The sequence below is a fragment of the Mobula birostris genome, chromosome 15, assembly GCF_030028105.1.
Source record: "Mobula birostris isolate sMobBir1 chromosome 15, sMobBir1.hap1, whole genome shotgun sequence".
In the NCBI taxonomy this organism is placed as follows: domain Eukaryota; kingdom Metazoa; phylum Chordata; class Chondrichthyes; order Myliobatiformes; family Myliobatidae; genus Mobula; species Mobula birostris.
Genome location: NC_092384.1, coordinates 27,736,337 through 27,756,660, shown reverse-complemented (window position 1 = coordinate 27,756,660; position 20,324 = coordinate 27,736,337). Strand labels below are relative to the sequence as shown.

General features: G+C 40.7%; 1 protein-coding gene across 4 annotated transcripts in view; it reads left to right on the top strand.

Moving 5' to 3' along the window:
• Positions 1-20,324, top strand: part of ripor1 (RHO family interacting cell polarization regulator 1) — a 314,393-nt gene that overhangs the window by 241,460 nt on the left and 52,609 nt on the right. For all 4 annotated transcript variants that reach the window (XM_072279516.1, XM_072279514.1, XM_072279515.1 and 1 more), the window contains exons 7-8: positions 11,081-11,230; positions 12,521-12,584. In XM_072279516.1, the coding sequence (XP_072135617.1) occupies positions 11,081-11,230; positions 12,521-12,584 (214 nt within the window). The remainder of the gene's footprint in view (positions 1-11,080; positions 11,231-12,520; positions 12,585-20,324) is intronic.

Below are 20,324 nucleotides of genomic sequence, written 5' to 3'. Positions count from 1 at the left end.
GCAGAATTAGGCCATTGAGTCTGCTCTGCCATTCTATCATGCTGATTTATTATCCCTCTCAACCCCATTCTCCTTTCTCCCTGTAACCTTTGATGCCCAAGAACCTTTAAATATATCCAACAACAGCCATCTGTGATAACAAATTCCACAGATTAATCACCCTCTGGCCAAAGAAATTTCTCCTCAACTTGGTTCTAAAGTGATATCCTTGTATTCTGAAGCTGTGCCTCTTCTGGTCCTAAACTTCCCTACTATCAAAAACATTCTCTCCATATCCACTCTATCTAGGCCTTTCAACATTCAGTTGGTTTCAGTGAGATTCCCCTTCCCCTCATTCTTCCAAATTCCAGCAAGTACAGGCCCAGAAGCATCAAATGCTCTTCATATGTTAATCCTTTCATTCGTGGGATCATTCTCATGAACCTCCTCTGGACTCCCTCCAATGCCAGCACATCCTTCTCAGATAAGGAGCCCAAAACTATTCCAAGTGTTGCCTGACCAATGCTTTGTAAAGCCTCAGTGTTATGTCCTTGCTTTTGTATTCTAGTCCTCTCAAAAGGAATGCTAACTAACATACGGTGCGGAGTTGTGTGTCGGGGGAGGTGGTGGAGGAGTTTTAAGGTGATGGGGTAATGATATTGAAGACCTGATATTTTGTGGGAGATGTAATGGGTGGAGCCCCAGAGTAGTGGATCTAAGCAATAGGACTTGTGGGGTTCCTAGTTAGGGGAATCTGATTAAAATGCAGATTTTCTAAAATTATCCCACAATGGAACAGATTACAGGAATTGACTTCATTTGATGTGCTTCTGAAATGCAAACCATGTTAGAATTGCAACTCGTCTTTGTAATTTGAAGCGTCTGCAGAATTTCCACAGAGGCCCAATTTAATTTAAAATCTCTGTAATTAATCAAAAGGAAAATGCTGTATCTTACACGTAGTGCTAGGAAAAATAAATGTTTTTTGTCCAACTTTCCATGCCTCTCATTACTATTACTTTCCTCTTCAAATGCACAGTTTTTGTAAATTAATAGATTTCCCCAACTGCTTGAGAAGTAAAGAGACAATTTCTTTGCCCCTTTATCACTGAAGCCTCTGTTTTTAGCACCTGTTTTTGAAGTACTGCTATTGATGAGGTTCTTTATACGGTGTTGGCATATAAATTGCTTAATGCATGCTCTGAAATGTTTCTGTAATGACTAGATGTCCTTTAAAGCAGATGTGTGCACACACTTGCGTCCTTTTTACAATCACCATTAATGGATACTTTCTTGAGCTGATAACTTGGCAAGTACCCATGGAAAGGTTACACAAACATGCATTGAAGCTATTGAGATGAATTGCACAGTGCCTGTTTTTGTGGTGTACCCTGCTTCTGATGCTGAATTTGTGTTTGGTTAAACTGTATCATGCATAAATTAACAGAAACAATTGCTGTTTTTTGTTCTACAACAATGTTTTTGTCTCTGAGAGGAAGTGGTTAGAAAGGGTCTCTGGTTCCAGTCTTACCATTGCCTGCTGTGTTGATGTGTCTGTTCAAACCAGAGTCAGATTTATTATCCCTGGTTCTGACTGCCTCATTTTCACTATCGATCTCCAGTCCTGATGTACTTCTGTCAAGCAGATATTAAAGCTGTTTGCTACTTTCTCAATAGAAGTTCTGGCCCTCACCACCTCATTTTCACCATGGATGTCCAGTCCCTATACACTTCTATCCCCCCATCAGGAAGGCGTTAAAGTTCTCCGCTTCTTTCTCAGTAAAAGTTACAACTCCATTCTATCCCCCTTGGTTCAGTCCTTTTCCACCAACATCCGTGACACTTCTCATGGTGACCCTGTTTCCATCCAGGGGGTCAGTGTGGACATGGTGGAGGATTACAAATACCTGGGGATACGAATTGACAATAAACTGGACTGGTCAAAGAGCACCGAGGCTGTCTACAAGAAGGGTCAGAGCCGTCTCTATTTCCTGAGGAGACTGAGGTCCTTTAACATCTGCCGGATGATGCTGAGGATGTTCTACGCGTCTGTGGTGGCCAGTGCGATCATGTTTGCTGTTGTGTGCTGGGGCAGCAGGCTGAGGGTAGCAGACACCAACAGAATCAACAAACTCATTCGTAAGGCCAGTGATGTTGTGGGTCTGGAACTGGACTCTCTCACGGTGGTGTCTGAAAAGAGGATGCTGTCCACGTTGCATGCCATCTTGGACAATGTCTCCCATCCACTACATAAGGTACTGGGTGGGCACAGGAGTACATTCAGCCAGAGACTCATTCCACCGAGATGCAACACAGAGCGTCATAGGAAGTCATTCCTGCCTGTGGCCATCAAACGTTACAACTCCTCCCTTGGAGGGTCAGACACGCTGAGCCAATAGGCTGGTCCTGGACTTATTTCCTGGCATAATTTACATATTACTATTTAACTATTTATGGTTTTATTACTATTTATTATTTATGGTACAACTGTAACGAAAACCAGTTTCCCCTGGGATCAATAAAGTATGACTATGACTATCTTCTTGATCTCCTCACTAATTTTCAATTCAGTGGCCCTGAGCATCTAACTTTCACCATGGACGTCCAGTCTCTAGACCCTTCTATCCCCCCTCATCAAGAAGGCCTTAAAACTCTCCACTTCTTTCTCAATAAAAGAACCAACCAGATTCTCTCCACTATCATCATCATCACCACCACCACCCTCCATCTGACAGAACTGGTCCTCACACTCAACAGTTTTTCCTTCAGCTCCTCCCACTTCCTGGACCCGGGGGAGCTGTGGGCACCTGCATGGGCCCAGCTATGCTTGCCTTTTCATTGGCTATGTAGAACAGTCCATGTTCTAAGCCTTCCCTGGTAATGCTCCTCAACTCATCCACTGCTACAATGGCAAGTGCATTGGTGCTGCTTCATGCACCCATGCTGAGCTCATCCATTTCATCAACTTTGCCTCTAAGTTCCACCCTGTCCTTAAATTCATTTGGTCCATTTCTGACAACTCCCTCCCCTTTCACAATCTCTCTGTCTCCATCTCTGGAGACGAACAGTCGACTGACATCTTTAGCATTATCATGGAAAAGGATAAAATCAAAGAGGACAGGAAAATTTTTAATTGGGGAAGGGCAAATTATGAGGCTATAAGGCTAGAACTTGCGGGTGTGATTTGGGATGATGTTTTTGCAGGGAAATGTACTATGGACATGTGGTCGATGTTTTGAGATCTCTTGCAGGATGTTAGGGATAAATTTGTCCCGGTGAGAAAGATAAAGAATGGTAGGGTGAAGGAACCATGAGTGACAAGTGAGGTGGAAAATCTAGTCAGGTGGAAGAAGGCAGCATACATGAGTTTTAGGAAGCAAGGATCAGATGGGTCTATTGAGGAATATAGGGAAGCAAGAAAGGAGCTTAAGAAGGGGCTGAGGAGACCAAGAACGGGGCATGAGAAGGCCTTGGCAAGTAGGGTAAAGGAAAACCCCAAGGCATTCTTCAATTATGTGAAGAACAAAAGGATGACAAGAGTGAAGGTAGGACTGATTAGAGATAAAGGTGAGAAGATGTGCCTGGAGGCTGTGGAAGTGAGCGAGATCCTCAATGAATACTTGTCTTCGGCATTCACCAATGAGAGGGAACTTGATGACGGTGAGGACAATATGAGTGAGGTTGATGTTGTGGAGCATGTTGATATTAAGGGAGAGGAGGTGTTGGAATTGTTAACATACATTAGGACAGATAAGTCCCGGGGGCCTGACGGAATGTTCCCTAGGCTGCTCCACGAGGCGAGGGAAGAGATTGCCGAGTCTCTGACTAGGATCTTTATGTCCTCGTTGTCCACAGGAATGGTACCGGAGGATTGGAGGGAGGCGAATGTCCTATCAGATTCCTTCCTTCTCCAGCCCTTTACCTTTTCTACCCACTTGGCTTCACCTATCACCTTCTAGCTATCCTCCTTCCTCTCCTCCCATTTTTTAATTATTTGATCCTTCCTCCTTCCTTGCCAGTCCTGAAGTAGAGTTTCGGCCCAAATGTCAACTGTTTATTCACTGCCTGACCTGCTGAATTCCTCCAGCACTTTGTGTGTGATGCTTTGATGTAAAATCTGTTGCTCTGCACCAGTGCAAATATATAAAAAATTATACATTACAGAAATATTGCATCAAAAAGGAGTAACAAAATAGTGTTCATGGGTCATGGACTGTTCAGGGATCTGATGGCAGAAGAGAGGAAGCTGATGCATGCAAAATTGAGTTTTTTGGAAGATGAATTCGTTTGTGGCTGCAATCTGCAATTAATTTTCTCACAAAGTTGCCTCTAGCTGAATTTGCAAATCCATGATACCATGTAAAAGGTCCAGAATGGTTTTAATATTATGCTTACAGTACATTTCAGCAAGCCAGAGCCTGCTGAGTTATCTTTGCATTTTGACTCAGTGACTCACTGAGTGTATAAAATCCTCTGAAGACCAAATACCAGCAGCCAGGTTTCCAACACTTGCCCTGATCTCCGAATAGATCAAGTTCATGTTTACTATCATTCATGCACATGCATGCTGCCAAGCGAATCAACATTCCTCTGGACCAAGGTGTACAACACAGTATGTATAACTTACACACAGCACAGATATTAGCAATATTACCACAAATACCAGAAATAAATTAACAAATGATAAAATATATTCTGGAAGATTGACATTTAGCATAAGATGCATTTACACCACAAGGTAAAAAGTAAACAGTATAACACTACTGGTGCTTCATAAGTAATAAGACCTGGGTGGTGGAAGGGTGTTCAAGAAATCTCACAGCCTCGGGGAAGAAACTGTTTCCCATCCTAATAGTTGTCCTAATGCTGCAGTAGGAGGTCAAAGAGATTGAGGGATGGATGGGATCATCTCCGTACTTTGCTAATTGTTTTTGTTTTTAAGAAGAAACGTATGGCTAAATTCAGAATGCCTTTACCTATTCAGCGTTTTTTTTTACAAAATGGGAGGGTATTTCTTTGCATCATATCGTTGCAGGTTTTTGTAAACCATCCATGGTTTCTTGCCAAATTATCATCCTCAAGTAAATATGTCAGCAGATTTGGTATGCCACCAAAGATTCTAGCAAATTTCTACAAGATGTACTGAGGAGATCATTGTAACTGGTTCACCGTCTGGTATGGAGGGCCTACTGTGCAGGATCGGACAGCCTTTCTCAATTTTTTTTCCCTGGAGGAACCCCTGAATAATTTTCAGGTCTCAGGGAACCCCTACGTAAAAAAAAAATACTGTATCTACAGCTTTCAGTACGTTAGGGTGATCAGTAAGTTGTAGATATAATAATCTAAAAATAATTGACAATTCACTTTTGAGTAGAGAATGAAGTTTTAGCCAATCTTTCTTGAAAAGAAGCAAGCAGGTAAGCTTAGCTTGCCTCTCTTGAAATTAATCTCCTTCTTTCCTTTTCATAATTTTTTAAAACTCATAAGGCAAACATAATAAATTTCTGTTTTCAATAAGACGCAAAACTTTCTGATATCCTTCCTCACTCTTAAGCCCAAGCAGCAGTGGAAACATTAAAAGATTAGCTTTTGCAACATGATTTTTCCAGAGTCAGTTTCCTTCTAAATCCGAGAATCTTGTCACTTGAAGTCAAAACATTTTCTCTAGGGCCTTGCAGAGACATGTTTGACTGGTTCATATGATGAAAAATGTCTGCTAAGTTGGCTAGTTTCTGCAGCCATTCTTCATCTTCAAAGCACTGAGCAAAGTCTGGCCCATACTTTTCTTGAAAGTACTGCTGTAATTCACCTTTCAGCTCAGGCACCCTGTTGAGAACTCAGATTTCTGTATGTACCAAGAGATTGGTGTGCCCCTTGTCCAGGTTTTCACACAGTTTTTTAAATATTCTCGAGTGAACTGGTCTTTGTTTCATAAAGTTAACCATTTTTGTAGCATCATCCAGAACTTTTTTTTAACAATTCATTTCCAAGAGTTTTTGACATCAGCACCTCTCTGTGAAGAAAGCAGTGTGTCGTGATGATGTCAGGATTTTCTTTTTTCACAAGAGAAACGAAACCTCTTATGGAGCCAACCATTGATGGCGTACCATCAGTACAGATGCCAACACAGTTCCTCCAAGACAGACCTTTTGCTTCCAGATATGAAGACAAAACATTGAATATATCTTGGTCTTTCTTTGTTTTGGGTAGCTCTTTGCAGCAGAAAGGGTTTTTGAATTTCACCATCATTTACAAATCTTCCAAATGCTACAACATGACATTTATTGGTGAAATCTGTTGAATCATCAACCTGGATAAAGAAGCTGTTGTTTTTCAGTTTAGCACAAAAAAAACCTCTTCAACGTCTTGTGACATGTCATCAATACGTCAACTTCCACTGTTTGAGAGGGAAACCTTTTCAATTTCTCAAATTGCATCTTGTCCTAACACGAAGTTAAACATAAAAAAGGATGGCGTAAGAAATAACTAAATGAGAAAACAGCAAAAAAATATGAGAACTTCACAATGCAATCATTTCTAATCTACACGAATCACCTCCTGCAATGCGGCAGGCCAGCAGCTGAGTCATGGCATGTAGAAGTTCCTTCTTCAGAACGAAACTTTCCCTCCAATTTTCTACTACACTGGTAGAGCTTGATCGTTTCCATAAGTTAGTCAGTGGCGTGTAAGGGGAAGTTGGAGCAGGTAATTTGGGAGGGAGAGGCTGACATCACAGTCCAAGTTGGGGGAGTCTATGCAATGCTCAGAAAACGCACTTCACGTTCTGCATCAGCCTACTGTCCCCCTCTCCATGTAATACAGCGCTCACCAGTAATCAGCCCACAGTCCTCCCCTCTGTGCAATACAGCGCCCACCAATTATCAGCTACCATCCTCCCCTCCATACAATACAGTGCTCACCAATTATCAGTGGCCTCCCTTATCTCACATCAAAAACTGAGAATGGACGAGTGAATAAACAGAGCGCACTGCCATACTGGGCTGAGAGAGCTCTAACAGGGCTAACAGCTCTAACAGGTCACTGCCCACCACTATGTGTGTTAGCATCAAGCGAAGTTCAAAAAACAATGCTTTTTTTAAAAATCATAATCTCTCATTGAACCCCGAGTGACCTCTCTTGGAACCCTGGGATTGGTTGAAGCTACGGAGGGTTGTAAACTCAGCCAACTCCATCATGGGCACTAGCCTCCCCACCATCAAGGACACCTTCAAAAGGCAATGCCCCAAAATGGCAGCATCCATCATCAAGGACCCTCACAACCCTGGACATGCCCTCTTCTCATTACCACTGATAGAGAGGATATACAACAACCTGAAGATACACACTCATCGTTTTAGGAGCAGCTTCTTCCCCTCCACCATCCAATTTCTGAACAGTCGATGTACCCATGAACACTACCTCACTAAGGGCCCAAAACGTTGACAGTATTTTTCTCCACAGATGCTGCCTGGCCTGCTGAATTCCTCCAGCATTTTGTGTGTGTTGCTCACTAATTTTGCTCATTTTGCACTATGCATTTAATTCTTTTTAACATGTTTCTAATTGTAATTTATAGTATATTTTATGTGTTGTTCCATATTACTGCAGCAGCACAACAAATTTCATTGCATATGTTGGAGATAATAAACACCATTCTGATCCTGAATCAACTGATTATATTAGGGCACTGAATTGACTTCTCAGAATTTTGGTTTTTTGCTCAAATGTGTGAAGGGAGTATACCTTTAAACATACAATGCTTATCCAATAGATGAAGCCAGTTCAAGAATTCCTCCCTGGGTAATGTGTATGTATTGTGTTGTGTTAGACTGAGCAGAGAGGCTGCTTCCCACTACAATGACTAATGGCTAATCTTGCAGTACTGATAATGATTTTCACCAGGGGAAGAAAAACGAGGCACTGATTACACATAAACTGCTGTGATTATTATCTCAGGGACATGAGCTCATCTCTGCTCCAGATGCAGTTGGTGTCATGTGTGGCTTTGTGGCTTATCTAAAACTTTTTAAAGAGGATTCAAGGAGCATGAAAGAGTGGTGTGCTTTGAACATAAGACCTGATGTGTCATCCCAACATGCTGTGTTAGTTGGGGAAGGGTCTGTTCAGTCATTTTTAGAAGGATTACTTCCATCAGTCTAATTACTTTAAGTAAAACTAGCTCTGAAATTAACACGTCACTGTGAAGTAATGGTGTTTCTGTACAGGTCACTGTTCAATGCTGGCTACTGGCTGAAGCAAAAGGATTTTAGTTCTCAGAACACCGATACTGATTTGCATATGTGCATTAATATTTTCCTGTCTTTCTACTGCTCGTTTCTTTCACTGGCCTCTTTTTGGCACTGCAGTTTTAAATGCTGACAGTTGGGCTCCTTTGGGAATATGTGGCTCACAGCCTTTCAGATTGAGCTGGGTAATGGTTGTCCAAGAGCAGAGATAGAAATATTTACAAGTTGGAACTTAGAAACCAGCCATTTAAGTCTGTGTTCATTTTTATCTCTCGCACAACCAGAGATTTCCGAGCCAGGTTTTTTTTTTAAACATAAGGTATGAAAATAGATGACCTTTTAACTCGAAACGAAAGATGTTTAAAATTAAATCCTACAGGGAAAAAATGTTTTGTTCGGATCTTGGATATTTGGAGTTAATTGTGGATGAAAATAGGTTCACAGCATGTTGCATCTCTTGGTAAAGAAATGCATCTCATCTCTGCTGAACTCTGTGTTGTCCTTAAATCGGGTCTAACTAGAGCATCATTTTGCATTAAATATTTTTGTTACCCAGATCAACAATTTGTATACTTTTGAGCAACAATTTTGTAACCCAAGACTGAAGAGTGGTTGATTTACGAACATCTCTCCTTTTTAAAATGCAGAGAATTTAGTGAAAGTTTGTCTGTTTGTGGATAACAGTCATTGTTGGGTCAGGAACAATTTCTTTCCACTTATGGCATAAAATCCCTGGTAACTGAACATTACCGTCTCTATGATACTCATTGCAAAAGTACACTGTGGCCACTTTATGAGTTACACCTATACACCTTGTTATTGCAAATATCTAATCAGCCAATTGTGGCAGAAAACTTAATGTATTACGGCATGCAGACATGGTCAAGAGATTCAGCTGCTGTCCAGATCAAGCGTCAGAATGGGGAAGAAATGTTATATCAGTGACTTTGACGATGACGATGGAATGAATGTTGGTGCCAGATGGGGTAGTTTGAGTATCGAAGGAACTGTTGATTTCCAAGGGTCTCTAGAACAGGGCTTCCCAACCTCTTCTATGCCTTGGACCCTTGCCATTAACCAAGGGGTCCATTGACCTCAGGTTCGGAACCGCTGGTCTAGAGTTTACAGAAATTAGTGGGGGGGGGGTGGAGGAGAAACATTCGGTGAGCAGCAGTTCTTTTGGCAAAATTGCCTTGTTAATAAGAGAGGTCAGAGGAGGATGGCCAGACTGGGTCAAGCTGACAGGAAGGTGACAGTAACTCGAATAACCGGGTATTACAGCAGTGGTGTGCAGAACAGCATCTCTGAACGCACAGCATGTTAAACCTTGAAGTGGATGGGCTACAGAGCAAAAGAAGACCACAACCATACACTTTATTAGATGGAGGGCGTACCTAATAAAGTGGCCACTGCATGTATGTCTCAGTGACCTAATGCATCTTAGAAGGAAGCAGTTTCATCCTGCTGACATCGACCTTTGTCATTGTGTCACTGTCTAGGAAGAGTGAAGTCAGTGGATTTTTAAAAATGTTTCATTGGATTTTTTCTACCTTCCTCTGTATTAGAATTAAAAATTCCAAGCTCTGTAATTCTATCTTGCTATCTGTATGTGTGGTTCTGTCGCTGGTCTGTAGTTGAATCAGGATCTGGTGTTTTTTATCACTGATTGAAATTTGATGTATTGTGGCAGCAGTACTGTACAATACATGAAGTATTGCACTGTACAGCAGAACGGTGGAATAGATAAAAAAAATAGTATAGGTTATAATAAAAAATGTCTATAAAAATAAATAATGTGAACTGAGAGTAAATGAGTTAGTTAGTGTTCATGGGTTCATGGGCCGTTCAGAAATCTGATGGCATAGGGGAAGCAGCTGTATCTGAAATGTTGAATGTGTATTTTCAGACTCCTGTATCTCCTCTGTGATGGTAGTGATGAGAGTCCTTAATGACCTTTGTTGAAATGCAGGCATTGCCATCGCAGTTGGTGCAGTTAAATAATTAAATTGTCAAGTGTTATCACTAATTTAAACAGACATAATCAGTTTTTTGCTCAGTGAGACTTTGCAACCTGAAATGACATAAATGATAATCTAATGTCTCTGGGTTGCTCGTTCAGGGGCAAATATTCCAAGGGTGGTAGTGAACTCTAGTGTTTCCTTTAAACAACGCTGTTTGGTTTTGTACATTCTCTAGAATAAGTAGGCAAAAACATGATTTAATGTTTCATCCACGAAGTGGCCCCTTAGACTTAATATTGCTATGTGTTGTCAGTTCTCAAAATAGGTACAAGAATTATAAAGACTGAATGAGGAGAGGATCACTAACAGGTCCATTCTAGTGAACAGTGTCCACTTCGGCAGGGAAATGAAATCAGAATCAGGTTTATTATCACTGATGGATGTCGTGAAATTTGTTGTTTTGCACGCGTGCGTGTGTGTGTGTGTGTGTGTGTGTGTGTGTGTGTTTGTGTGTGTAGCAAGGAGAGCGAAAGATAGGTAGTTTACATGGGTTGGTTCATTTCCATTTAGAAATCTAAAGATGGAGGGGACAATGCTGTTCCTATAATGTTGAGTGTGTGTCTTCAGGCTCCTGTATCTCCTCCCTGATGGGAGCTATGAGGGTGGTGCATCAGTTGACAGAGCTGGGCTTTCATCAGTAAACCTGACTGAGAGAAGTAGACTGAGAAGGAAGGAGAGCATTGCAGGATAATTGTCAATGGAATGTTTCAGCTGTGAATCTTCTGAAGCAGTATTGGGGCTTAGTCATTTAGAGTGCCTCAAAAATTACATAAGTCAACAGTTACAAATTCTGCTTAATATAGTCTGATCTTATTGATTGCTTTTAACTTGCAGATTGATGAACTATATGAATCTTATTGCATCCAGCGAAGATTACGGGATGGTGCCAACAACATGGTCCGGGCCTATTCTACTTCGCAAACCAGCAGAGAAGCAAAGGAGAGCTTGGCTGAAGCTAACAAGGGCTACAAAGAATACACTGAGGTAAATCCAGCAGCTGGAAGATTGGAATCAAGAAATAATGACTTTCCATTCCAAGATCTTTATACGTAAAGATGATTTGTCAAAAGTTTCGTTGTAAAACGCAGAATATATTTACTTTAGAGATTTGGAAGATTCCAGCGGCAGCCTTGCATTTGTTTGAAGTGCAAAAACTACAACGATCAAACATAACAAACTAGCCTTTAATAATTGTAGAAATGAAAATTGTCCAACTTAACCCAAGTTTATTTTTTACTGGGTTTAAGGTGGCCTGTCATCCCCATTCTTGATGTCATCTGGCTATCCTTTGTGCCATTTCAGTACTTAGTTCAAACCGTTCTTCATTGCCCACCTCCTCTCCAATCAAGATCTGGAAATGTTTCAGTGTGTCTTTTCCAGTATTTGTGTTATATTATTAACAATTAAAACTAAATAAGTATGGTCTGAATATTTTTTGTAGGGCTTTCTAGGCATTCATGAAAAAAAAGATCTTCGCATTCAAAGTGCTTTTGTAGTTTCAGAATAGTGAAGTCTAGTCACTGTGGTTAATGTCAGAAACACAGCATACAGCAAGGTTATTTAAAGAATAATATAATAAATATTTAGGTATTAGTTTAGGTAGGCCAGCTGATTGGAAGAGTTCTGCTGCTGTGTTTCAAGATGGTGTCCAGTGTCACCAACCCATCAGGTAGTCTGAATTTAACCTATTGCCAGAAGGACTCTAATAATAGAATAGTACTCTGTCACAATATCAGCTGGAGTATGCCTGCACATCTCTGGGAGTTGTCTCTGAACTAGAAATTTGTGGGGCGAGGAATCCTGTCACTGAGCTAAGGTTGATCCCAGTGTACAGTGTGCCTGCCCAATAGCACTGTATTAATCCTCACTTGTGGTGAGGTCTGGCAGGAACATCTTGTGTCTACTTTTCTAAATTCAACAGCTGTTTTAGTTTACCAGTGTAAACAGTCACCCACTCATTGTTGACTTCTCCCTTGGGAGGAGAGGTAGGTTCCAGCTTCCACTGTTTTTAGCAGTACAGCCAAACTGCAGCTTCCCGCTGAGAACTTACAGCAAGCAACTTTATTCTGTCTTTGTATATATGTTTAACTGATGTGACCAGAATGCTAAATGACTAACCAACTGTGTTGACTGAACCTCAGCAAGCATCAGAGCAGCTGGAATGGGCCTTGCTTCCACAGCAATTAACCATTAGAGTACAGTTGCTGTTTTATCTTCAAAATAAAACTGTTCAACTTTGTCCTGGAGTGTAAAAAGCTCTTATCTTTCACTTAGAGTATGTGTACAATGGAGAGTGAGTTGGAGAACCAATTAGGAGAATTCCATGTCAAAATGAAAGGTGAGTAACATCCTGACAAAAATTTGATTCATTTATTTGAGGATAAAAGAAAGGAATTATTGAGATTTTGATCATCTTCAGATGTCTGTCTATTTTGATAACTGCTTGCCTTGTGTATTCTTGTCCTCAGCAAGAGCATGCTATTTTATTGTGTCATCTGTGTAGTACTTAGAGGCTGTGTCACATGTGTTACTGCAGTGGTTTAGATGAGACAGCTCCTAGAGCAAATATTTCTGAATTCATGTAATTTACATCATGGGCAGTCTTTGCTTGCACAGATTATATTTATTTTGGCTTGCTTCTAATGCACATCCGAATCAGGTTTTGCTATCGCCAGCCTTGTTATGAGGCAGCAATACATAATAAAAATTGTAAATTACAGTAAGTATATATATTTTAAAAAGTTAAGTTAAATAAGTAGCTCAAAAAGAGAAAAAAAAAGTAGCGAAGTAGTGTTGCTCATGGGTTCAATGTCCATTCGGAAATCTGATGGCAGAGGGGAAGAAGCTGTTCCTGAAACATTGAGTGTGTGGCTTCAGGTTTCTGTACCTAATCGCATCAAGTGATTAGTTAATTACAATGCTGAACACAGGATTATAAACTAATAGCCTTTCTTTGTAATACAGCAGTTTTGTGCACTGAGATTGAATAATACTTCAGTTACTAACACGAGTGTTCAGGAGGTCTCTGTCTCCTCCCCAATTGGGTGCATGGTGCCCTCAATTTGACTTTACTGAACAATATCAGTTTTGACTGGATTGAGATGATGGCATTGAATGAAAGCTTTGTCTTTGTTCAAAATGCAGCAATGGAAGAAAAGGATCGGTGGTTTACGTTGCACGCAGTAGCAGTGCTGACAGTCACCATCACAGAAGCATTTAATCATCCAAACCTTGCTAATTGAACACTGATTGCTGATCCTTGCCAAGCGATAAATAATTTCCTGTTTATTGTCTCACCTTTACATCTTCCTTGCTGTGCAAAAGTACAGTCAATGTGCCTCAAACCTGGTCAGTTTTATTCAAGCTGATTTGGGCTAACTTAGATTTTCTAGCCCATTTGTGTACCTGATTTTCAATACCCAAAAGGCACTTACTATAAACCAATTTCAACTGAGTTTTGGCTATTTTTAAAGTATACTTCCTTGGATAGGTGGATTGTTTCCTTTGAAATCATTTGGAGGGTGACCAGGCCATGAGGAGGTAGGAGTGTATGTCAGGCAATGGCTTGTGGCAGAAGTGTTGTGCTATAGGCTCATTCGTGTACAGTAACTGCAAATTGCACTGTCACAGCAGTGGTTTAAAATGGTGCTTCAAAAAATGCTCCTTAAAACCAGCCCATCCTTAAAGGGGAGATGGACTGTGGAAGTATCAGGCACCAACAAGCATTCCGGGAAGTCTTGTCAGAGTCAGCAGATATTAAAGAAATACACTTATGAGGATTGCCATTGCCAGATTGGAGACCCGGACAAGGCAGAGGTATGCTTCCTACTGAGGGAGCTAGAGGCCTTGTGGATGAACCTGCTTAGGAAAGTGGCTGTCAACACCTGAGTCCAGATACCAGGAGCTGAATGCAGTGCCTCAATGTTGCAAGCGATTGACGTCTTAATTTCATGAAAAATGGTTTTGCTGCTGTAAGAACAGTAATTGTGTTTGAGACCAAGTTGTCTTTTTAGAGGGTTTCTTGTTCCAGGTGGTAACCACCCATTGTAACAATTCCCACTGATAAACAAAGCAGAGGAGATGGTGACCTCACCTAGACGTTTTGTAAAATGTGAAGATAGAATCAACACTGCCAGACTGGCTCAGGGTTGCCAGGCACCAAAAAAGCTGCATTCTAATCTGGAGTTGTGGTTGGACAGCATGTCAGTAATAAGGATTACCACCAGATGTATAATGCAGTTTCTTTTAGTGCCTTTTGGCTGATGAAAGCAGAAGGTATGTGAAATACAAAGAATCCTGCGTCAGAAGAGTGAACAACTTTGCTCTGTATATCGAAAACTTTCCTGTTGACAAGGTATGAGAACGTAAAGGGTAACTTTTCAGTACGAGTACAGTTCTGTTAAAGTAAGATTAATTTTGAACTAACTGGATAGAAAATTCCTACTTCACATGTGTATCAAAAGTGATTGTGGTCAGGTGACCCTGTTGCATTGGGCGGTGAGGGTAGGTGAGATGGGGGGAAGTAAATACAGCAGTTGATGCCAAGTCCAGGTTCAGTGCAGAAGATCAACATGCCACAGGTCAGACAGCATCTATGGAGGGGAATAAACAATCAAAGTTGTGGGCCGGGTCCCTTCATCAGTACTCAATGTAGTGGATGCCAGAGCTAGGTTTAATGTTGTGTGGTAAATGTGAAAATGCTTAGTTCACTCTGTTACCAGCTCTGCTGATTCCTCAATCATGTTTAAATTCTTTGTTCAAGACTGGGTTTCCTCCAACTATTTATCAGAAAGACCAAAGCCATCATTCCAAACCTTATTCCCAGCTGCTGGCTATGCTCCTTTCTGACAACTGTGTTATCAGATGCAGTTTGAAACTTTTTAACTCTACATTTGACCCCCTTTTGTGCCTCAGCAGCAGAAACTCCATTTTTTTTTCCAGAGCTAGTGAACCCTAATGGGTCACCTTCGTTGTATTCTGAGGTTATGGAAAACTCTTCCATTTCCTACCTCTTGCTAACTCCTATTTGCCCAGTGCTTGCTGATTATATTGGCTCCCCAATAAGCAATGGTATAATTTTAGAATTGAAATCTGCCTATGGTCTTGCCCATCCCAAATTCTGTAATCTCTTTGAAGACTAAAGTTCAAATAGGAAAAGTTTAGAAGGATACAGGCCAGATGGGACTAGAATTTTGGCAGGGTCAGTTAGGCCAAAAGACATATTTCCATGCTGTGTGGCTCCATAACTAAAAACCTTTGCAGTGTATTTGTTCCAGTCTCCTGAGCATCCCAGATTTTAATTACTGCCAGCAGTGGCGGTGCCTTCAGCTATCAGAGTCCAAAGCTCTGGAATTCTTTCGTAAAACCTCCTCATCTCCATTTCTCACTATTTGTACACAATGTTCCCTAAAACCGATCTCAATCCAAACCCATGGTTATCTACCCAGAAATCTTATTTTGCTCAGGGCAAATTTGTTTGAGGAAATTCATGTGAAATGGATGATGCTATGTTTGGGGACAACGTTTGATCCAGCAGGCAAGTCACGCGGTAATGGATATGAATGAATGGGAAAGTCTACATCAGGACAGATTTTATCCAACCGGTGAGTTACAGAGGCTGGATTCAAATCATCTGGCAAGTGATATTAGTTTAGCTTTGATTCATTATGCCAGTGATTATGGCCAGATTTGATGGAGCCTGTAGAGAAAAAAAAGTTAGGCAACTTTTTCCTGGTACCTTACCCGTGCATCCAGTGCTAGTTCCTGAGTAACTATGGAGTGGCTTTACACCAAGAGCCAAGATTTTCAGAATGAGATAAAAGACATCAGTAAGGCAGAAAGAGCACAAGAGAAAATTTACAAACATGTTGCAGCAGCATGAGGACACCTGAGTTACAGGGAAAGCTTGAATAGGTTAAGACTTTATTCCCTGAACTGTAGGAGATTATGAGAGCTATAGATAGGGTAAATGCAAGCTGGTTTTCCCCCACTGGAACTAGAGGTCATGGATTAAGGGTGGAAGGTGAAATGATAAAGGGGAATGTGGAGGAACTTCACTCAGTGTGTGGAATGAGCTGCCAGTGGAATTGGTGGTACATGGATGGGAGAGGAATGGAGGGCTATTTTCCAGATGCAGGTCGATGAGACTAGGGAGAGGAATAGTTCAGAACGGACTACATGGGCTCAAGGGCCTGATTCTGTGCTGTGGTGCTCCGTGACTCTCGATACATTATTACATAATCTCAGATTTAATGGCATTTACTCAGTGGTAGGGCACTTTGTGCTTGGAACAGCATTGTCAATAAAATATGGTTACCTGATGGCAGTCACATTGATCTATTACTACCTGAGTTAATGTCATAGAGTTTTGACTATAAAATACGTCAAGGATGTATAATCTTGAGATCAATTAACTAAATGGCTACACAGGGAATTAGTGATGTCCTGAACAACAGATTTTAAACTTCACCTGTTTATTTTGCAATGAGTTATATTGTTCAACTAACCAATAATCAGTCAATTGATATAAAGTATTTCTGAATCTTGGCTCTTAACAGTAACTGCTTCCCATTAAATGGACAGTTGTAAAGAACTTTGACCATAGCTAAAGTGTCCCAGAGTGCCTAATAGTATTGACATGAAACCAAAACAGTGGTAGCTGGGCTCATAAGGGAGAGATTAGAACTAGTGACCATAATCTAATTCAAGAAATGATTTAATGAGCATCGTGAGGTAGGAAAATGAGTTAGGGAAGGAAATCAGAAGCTTATGACCTTGCCATTCAGAACCACAGGCAACAAAGTGGGCATTTGAATTTAGGGATAAGTAAAATGCCAGAGTTAGAGAACTATCTGCTGGTTCTAGGTCGGGTCATTAAATGATCTACGAGTAAGGATATTACAGTCAAGCTATTGCTCATGAGACATTTCAGCAGGATTAGGCCAAATGACCCATCGAGTCTGCTCCACCATTCAATAATGACTGATTTATTTTCCCTCAAAACCCTATTCTCCTGCATTTTCTAGTAACCCTTGATGCCCTTATTAATCACGAGCCTATCAACCTCTGCTATAAGTATACCCAATGACTTTGCCTTCACAGCTGTCTGTGGCGATGAATTCCACAGATTCACCTCTCTACAGTTAAAGAAATTTCCTCCGCATCTCGGTTCTAAAGAGAAATCCCTCTCCTCTGAGCCTGTACCCTCTAGTCCTGGACTCTCCCACTATTTGAAACGTCCTCTCCATGTTCACTTTATCTAATCCTTCCAATATTTGATAGGTATCTAATTGAAACCTAATCATAATTCTAAACTCCAGTGAGTATTGGCCCAAAGCCAACAAATGCTTATGCATTAACCGTTTCATTCCCAGGATCATTCTCATAAACATCCTCTGGACCCTCACCAAGGTCAATTGATCTTTTCTTAGATACAGAGCCCAAAACTGTTCATAATACTCCAAACATGGTCTGACCAATGCCTTAGAAGGCCTCAGCATTGCGTCCTTGCTTTCTATTGTAATGCTCTGGAAATGAATGCTAACATTGCATTTGCCTTTCTTACTGCTGTCTTGCCCTGAATATTAACTTTTAGGGAATCCTGCATTAGGACTCCCAAGTCCTGTTGCACTTCTGATTTCTGAATTGATTCCCCATTTAGAAAATAGTCTATGCCTTTATGTCTCGTCCCAAGGTGCATGACCGTACACTTCCCTACACTATATTCCATCTTCCACTTCTTTGCCCATTCTCCTAATCTGTCTAAATTATTCTGTAGACTCCCTGTTTACTCAGCATTACCTGACCCCACCTATCTTTATATCATCCACAAATTTGGCCGGAAAGCCATCAATTCCACTTTCAGGTCATTAGGTAGCAGGCCCAAAACCAACAATGGGTGTTAATTGCCTCCTGAAACACCATGTTCAGGTAACTCTCCCTTCCCCTATGCATCATAGTGTTTGAATTGCAGATTGCTGAATGCTAATTGCTATATATTAGCAAACAAATATGATCAATTACTAGGACTTGGTATAAATTTAAGAGAACACAGCAGTAATGTAGGTGACCAAGTTGAGTAGAATGAGAAAGATGGCCAGAAATACTCTGGGAGTGGGGAAAAGGTCTAGTAAAGACATGTCTGGTGATAACGTTTGCACAGATGATAATTTGAATAAAAGATAAGGTAGGTCAAGATTGGAATTAGATGACATTGCAGATGTGGACTGGATTTGATCAGATGTGACACTATTGTTTCACTTGTTCTGGTTCATTTGGGATAATTGCCTGAGAGAAGTCTGGAACCAGCAACAAGGGAACGTCAATTGAAAGTGATGGTTTTGGTCTTCCTGTTCTTTGGAGGACTTCTGCTTAGTTGGTGCTGGATGCCAGCGAAAAGGTTTGACAATTTAGAGATGGTGGAAGTTTTGGGAGAAGTAACTGTGTAGTAAACTGGGGATCAAACACATGACGCGGAAGCTGCAGTCCATTGTAAATAAGATTGCTGAGGTGCACTGTGTCAATGTAAACCAGAGATAGCTAAGTAGGGAATGATGCATGAAGAGGAGCCATTGTTGGTGATGCTCAGGATGTGATTGGATAGATTATTTTAAAGTTTTTTTTAGAGACATAGTGTAAAATAGGCCCTTCTGGCCCTTTGAGCTACGCTGCCAGCAACCCTCGATTTAACCCCAGCCTAATCACGAGACAATTTATAATGACAAACTAACCTACTAACTGGTACCTCTTTGGACCATGGGAGGAAACCGGAGCACCTGGAGGAAACCCATGTATTCCACAGGGAGGATGTACAAACTTCTTACAAAGTGGGATTGAATTCCATACTCTGACACCTCCAGCTTTAGTAGCTTCACAATAACTGCTATGCCCGTATAAGATTGGGAATATGTTTTTGCTTAGGAATCTTCAATTATCATGCCCCAGAACTGGTACTTGTACAGATCTGATAAGGTACAAAGAGGTCTGATTTTAAAACTCCTAGTTAAAGGACTTATTATATAATAGGCCAAAGTTGTGCTGGTTGATTTCACATGAACAAGAATGTTGCCTTTCACCCAAGTGAAAGCCATAGTGTGAGACTGGTGTTGCCAAGGTGTCAGACTAAAATCTCTTCGTTTATGGAGTTTATCGGCTACTGTCTCTGAAAATCCCAGCAGCCTCTCATGTTCAGGGAACATGGGAAAGACCTAAAAACCCACTGTTGCAAACTCATCACAAACTAGACAAATGTGTTTTTGTACAGTCACCAAGTTTGCTCTTTGCTTCTTGTTGCCATCAGAAAGTAAATTACTTTTGGTATATTTTTAGCACAACTCAAATTTTTAAAACTTTAAATGAGCTAGTGTTGCCTTTGAGAAAATTTGTGTAGGGTATGAGAACATCTTTGTTTGAGAGTTGGGAGGGAGTTATGATGTGAAGGAAACATCTGCTGTAAATCAGTAGTGACGTTGTACACAAGCGGCTGTGTTAGTGAGGAGACTGTCACAGCGGGAGTCTTTGAGCCTGACCTCATGTTTATGTAATTAAGTTTGGCAATGAAAGATTTTTGCAAAAATACTTGTATCTAAACACATTCTTCCACAGGTCAAAGACAGTAGCTTAACTCATAATTAGGAGTTTGAGATCATTAATGATCCTGAACATCGTTCCTTGAGATACTGTACACCTTGGCAAGCAGAAAGGACAAAATTCCAGACAAATAATCAATGTTTGTTGAACCAAGAGAAATACTGTGTCATTTACATAAATGCCATTTGCACTATAGAACACGTAAAGAGGCTCAGGCAGATGTGCAGTCCTGAAATGGAAGTGGGAATAGTATTTACAAAGGATGTTGACATCTAATTTAAAATGTGTCAATCCAATAGTTGCTACTTCCCATCTTTAGATATTTTTAACTGTTCTTTTGCTGGCCTCAGACACATAATCAACCAAAGCGTCAAAGGAATTTAAATTAAAGTAATTACATTAAATTTAGGATTAAAAGCTTGTATCAATAACTGTAGCTATGAAATGATTAAAATGAATCCAGTTCACTGCCCTTGGGGATAGATATCTG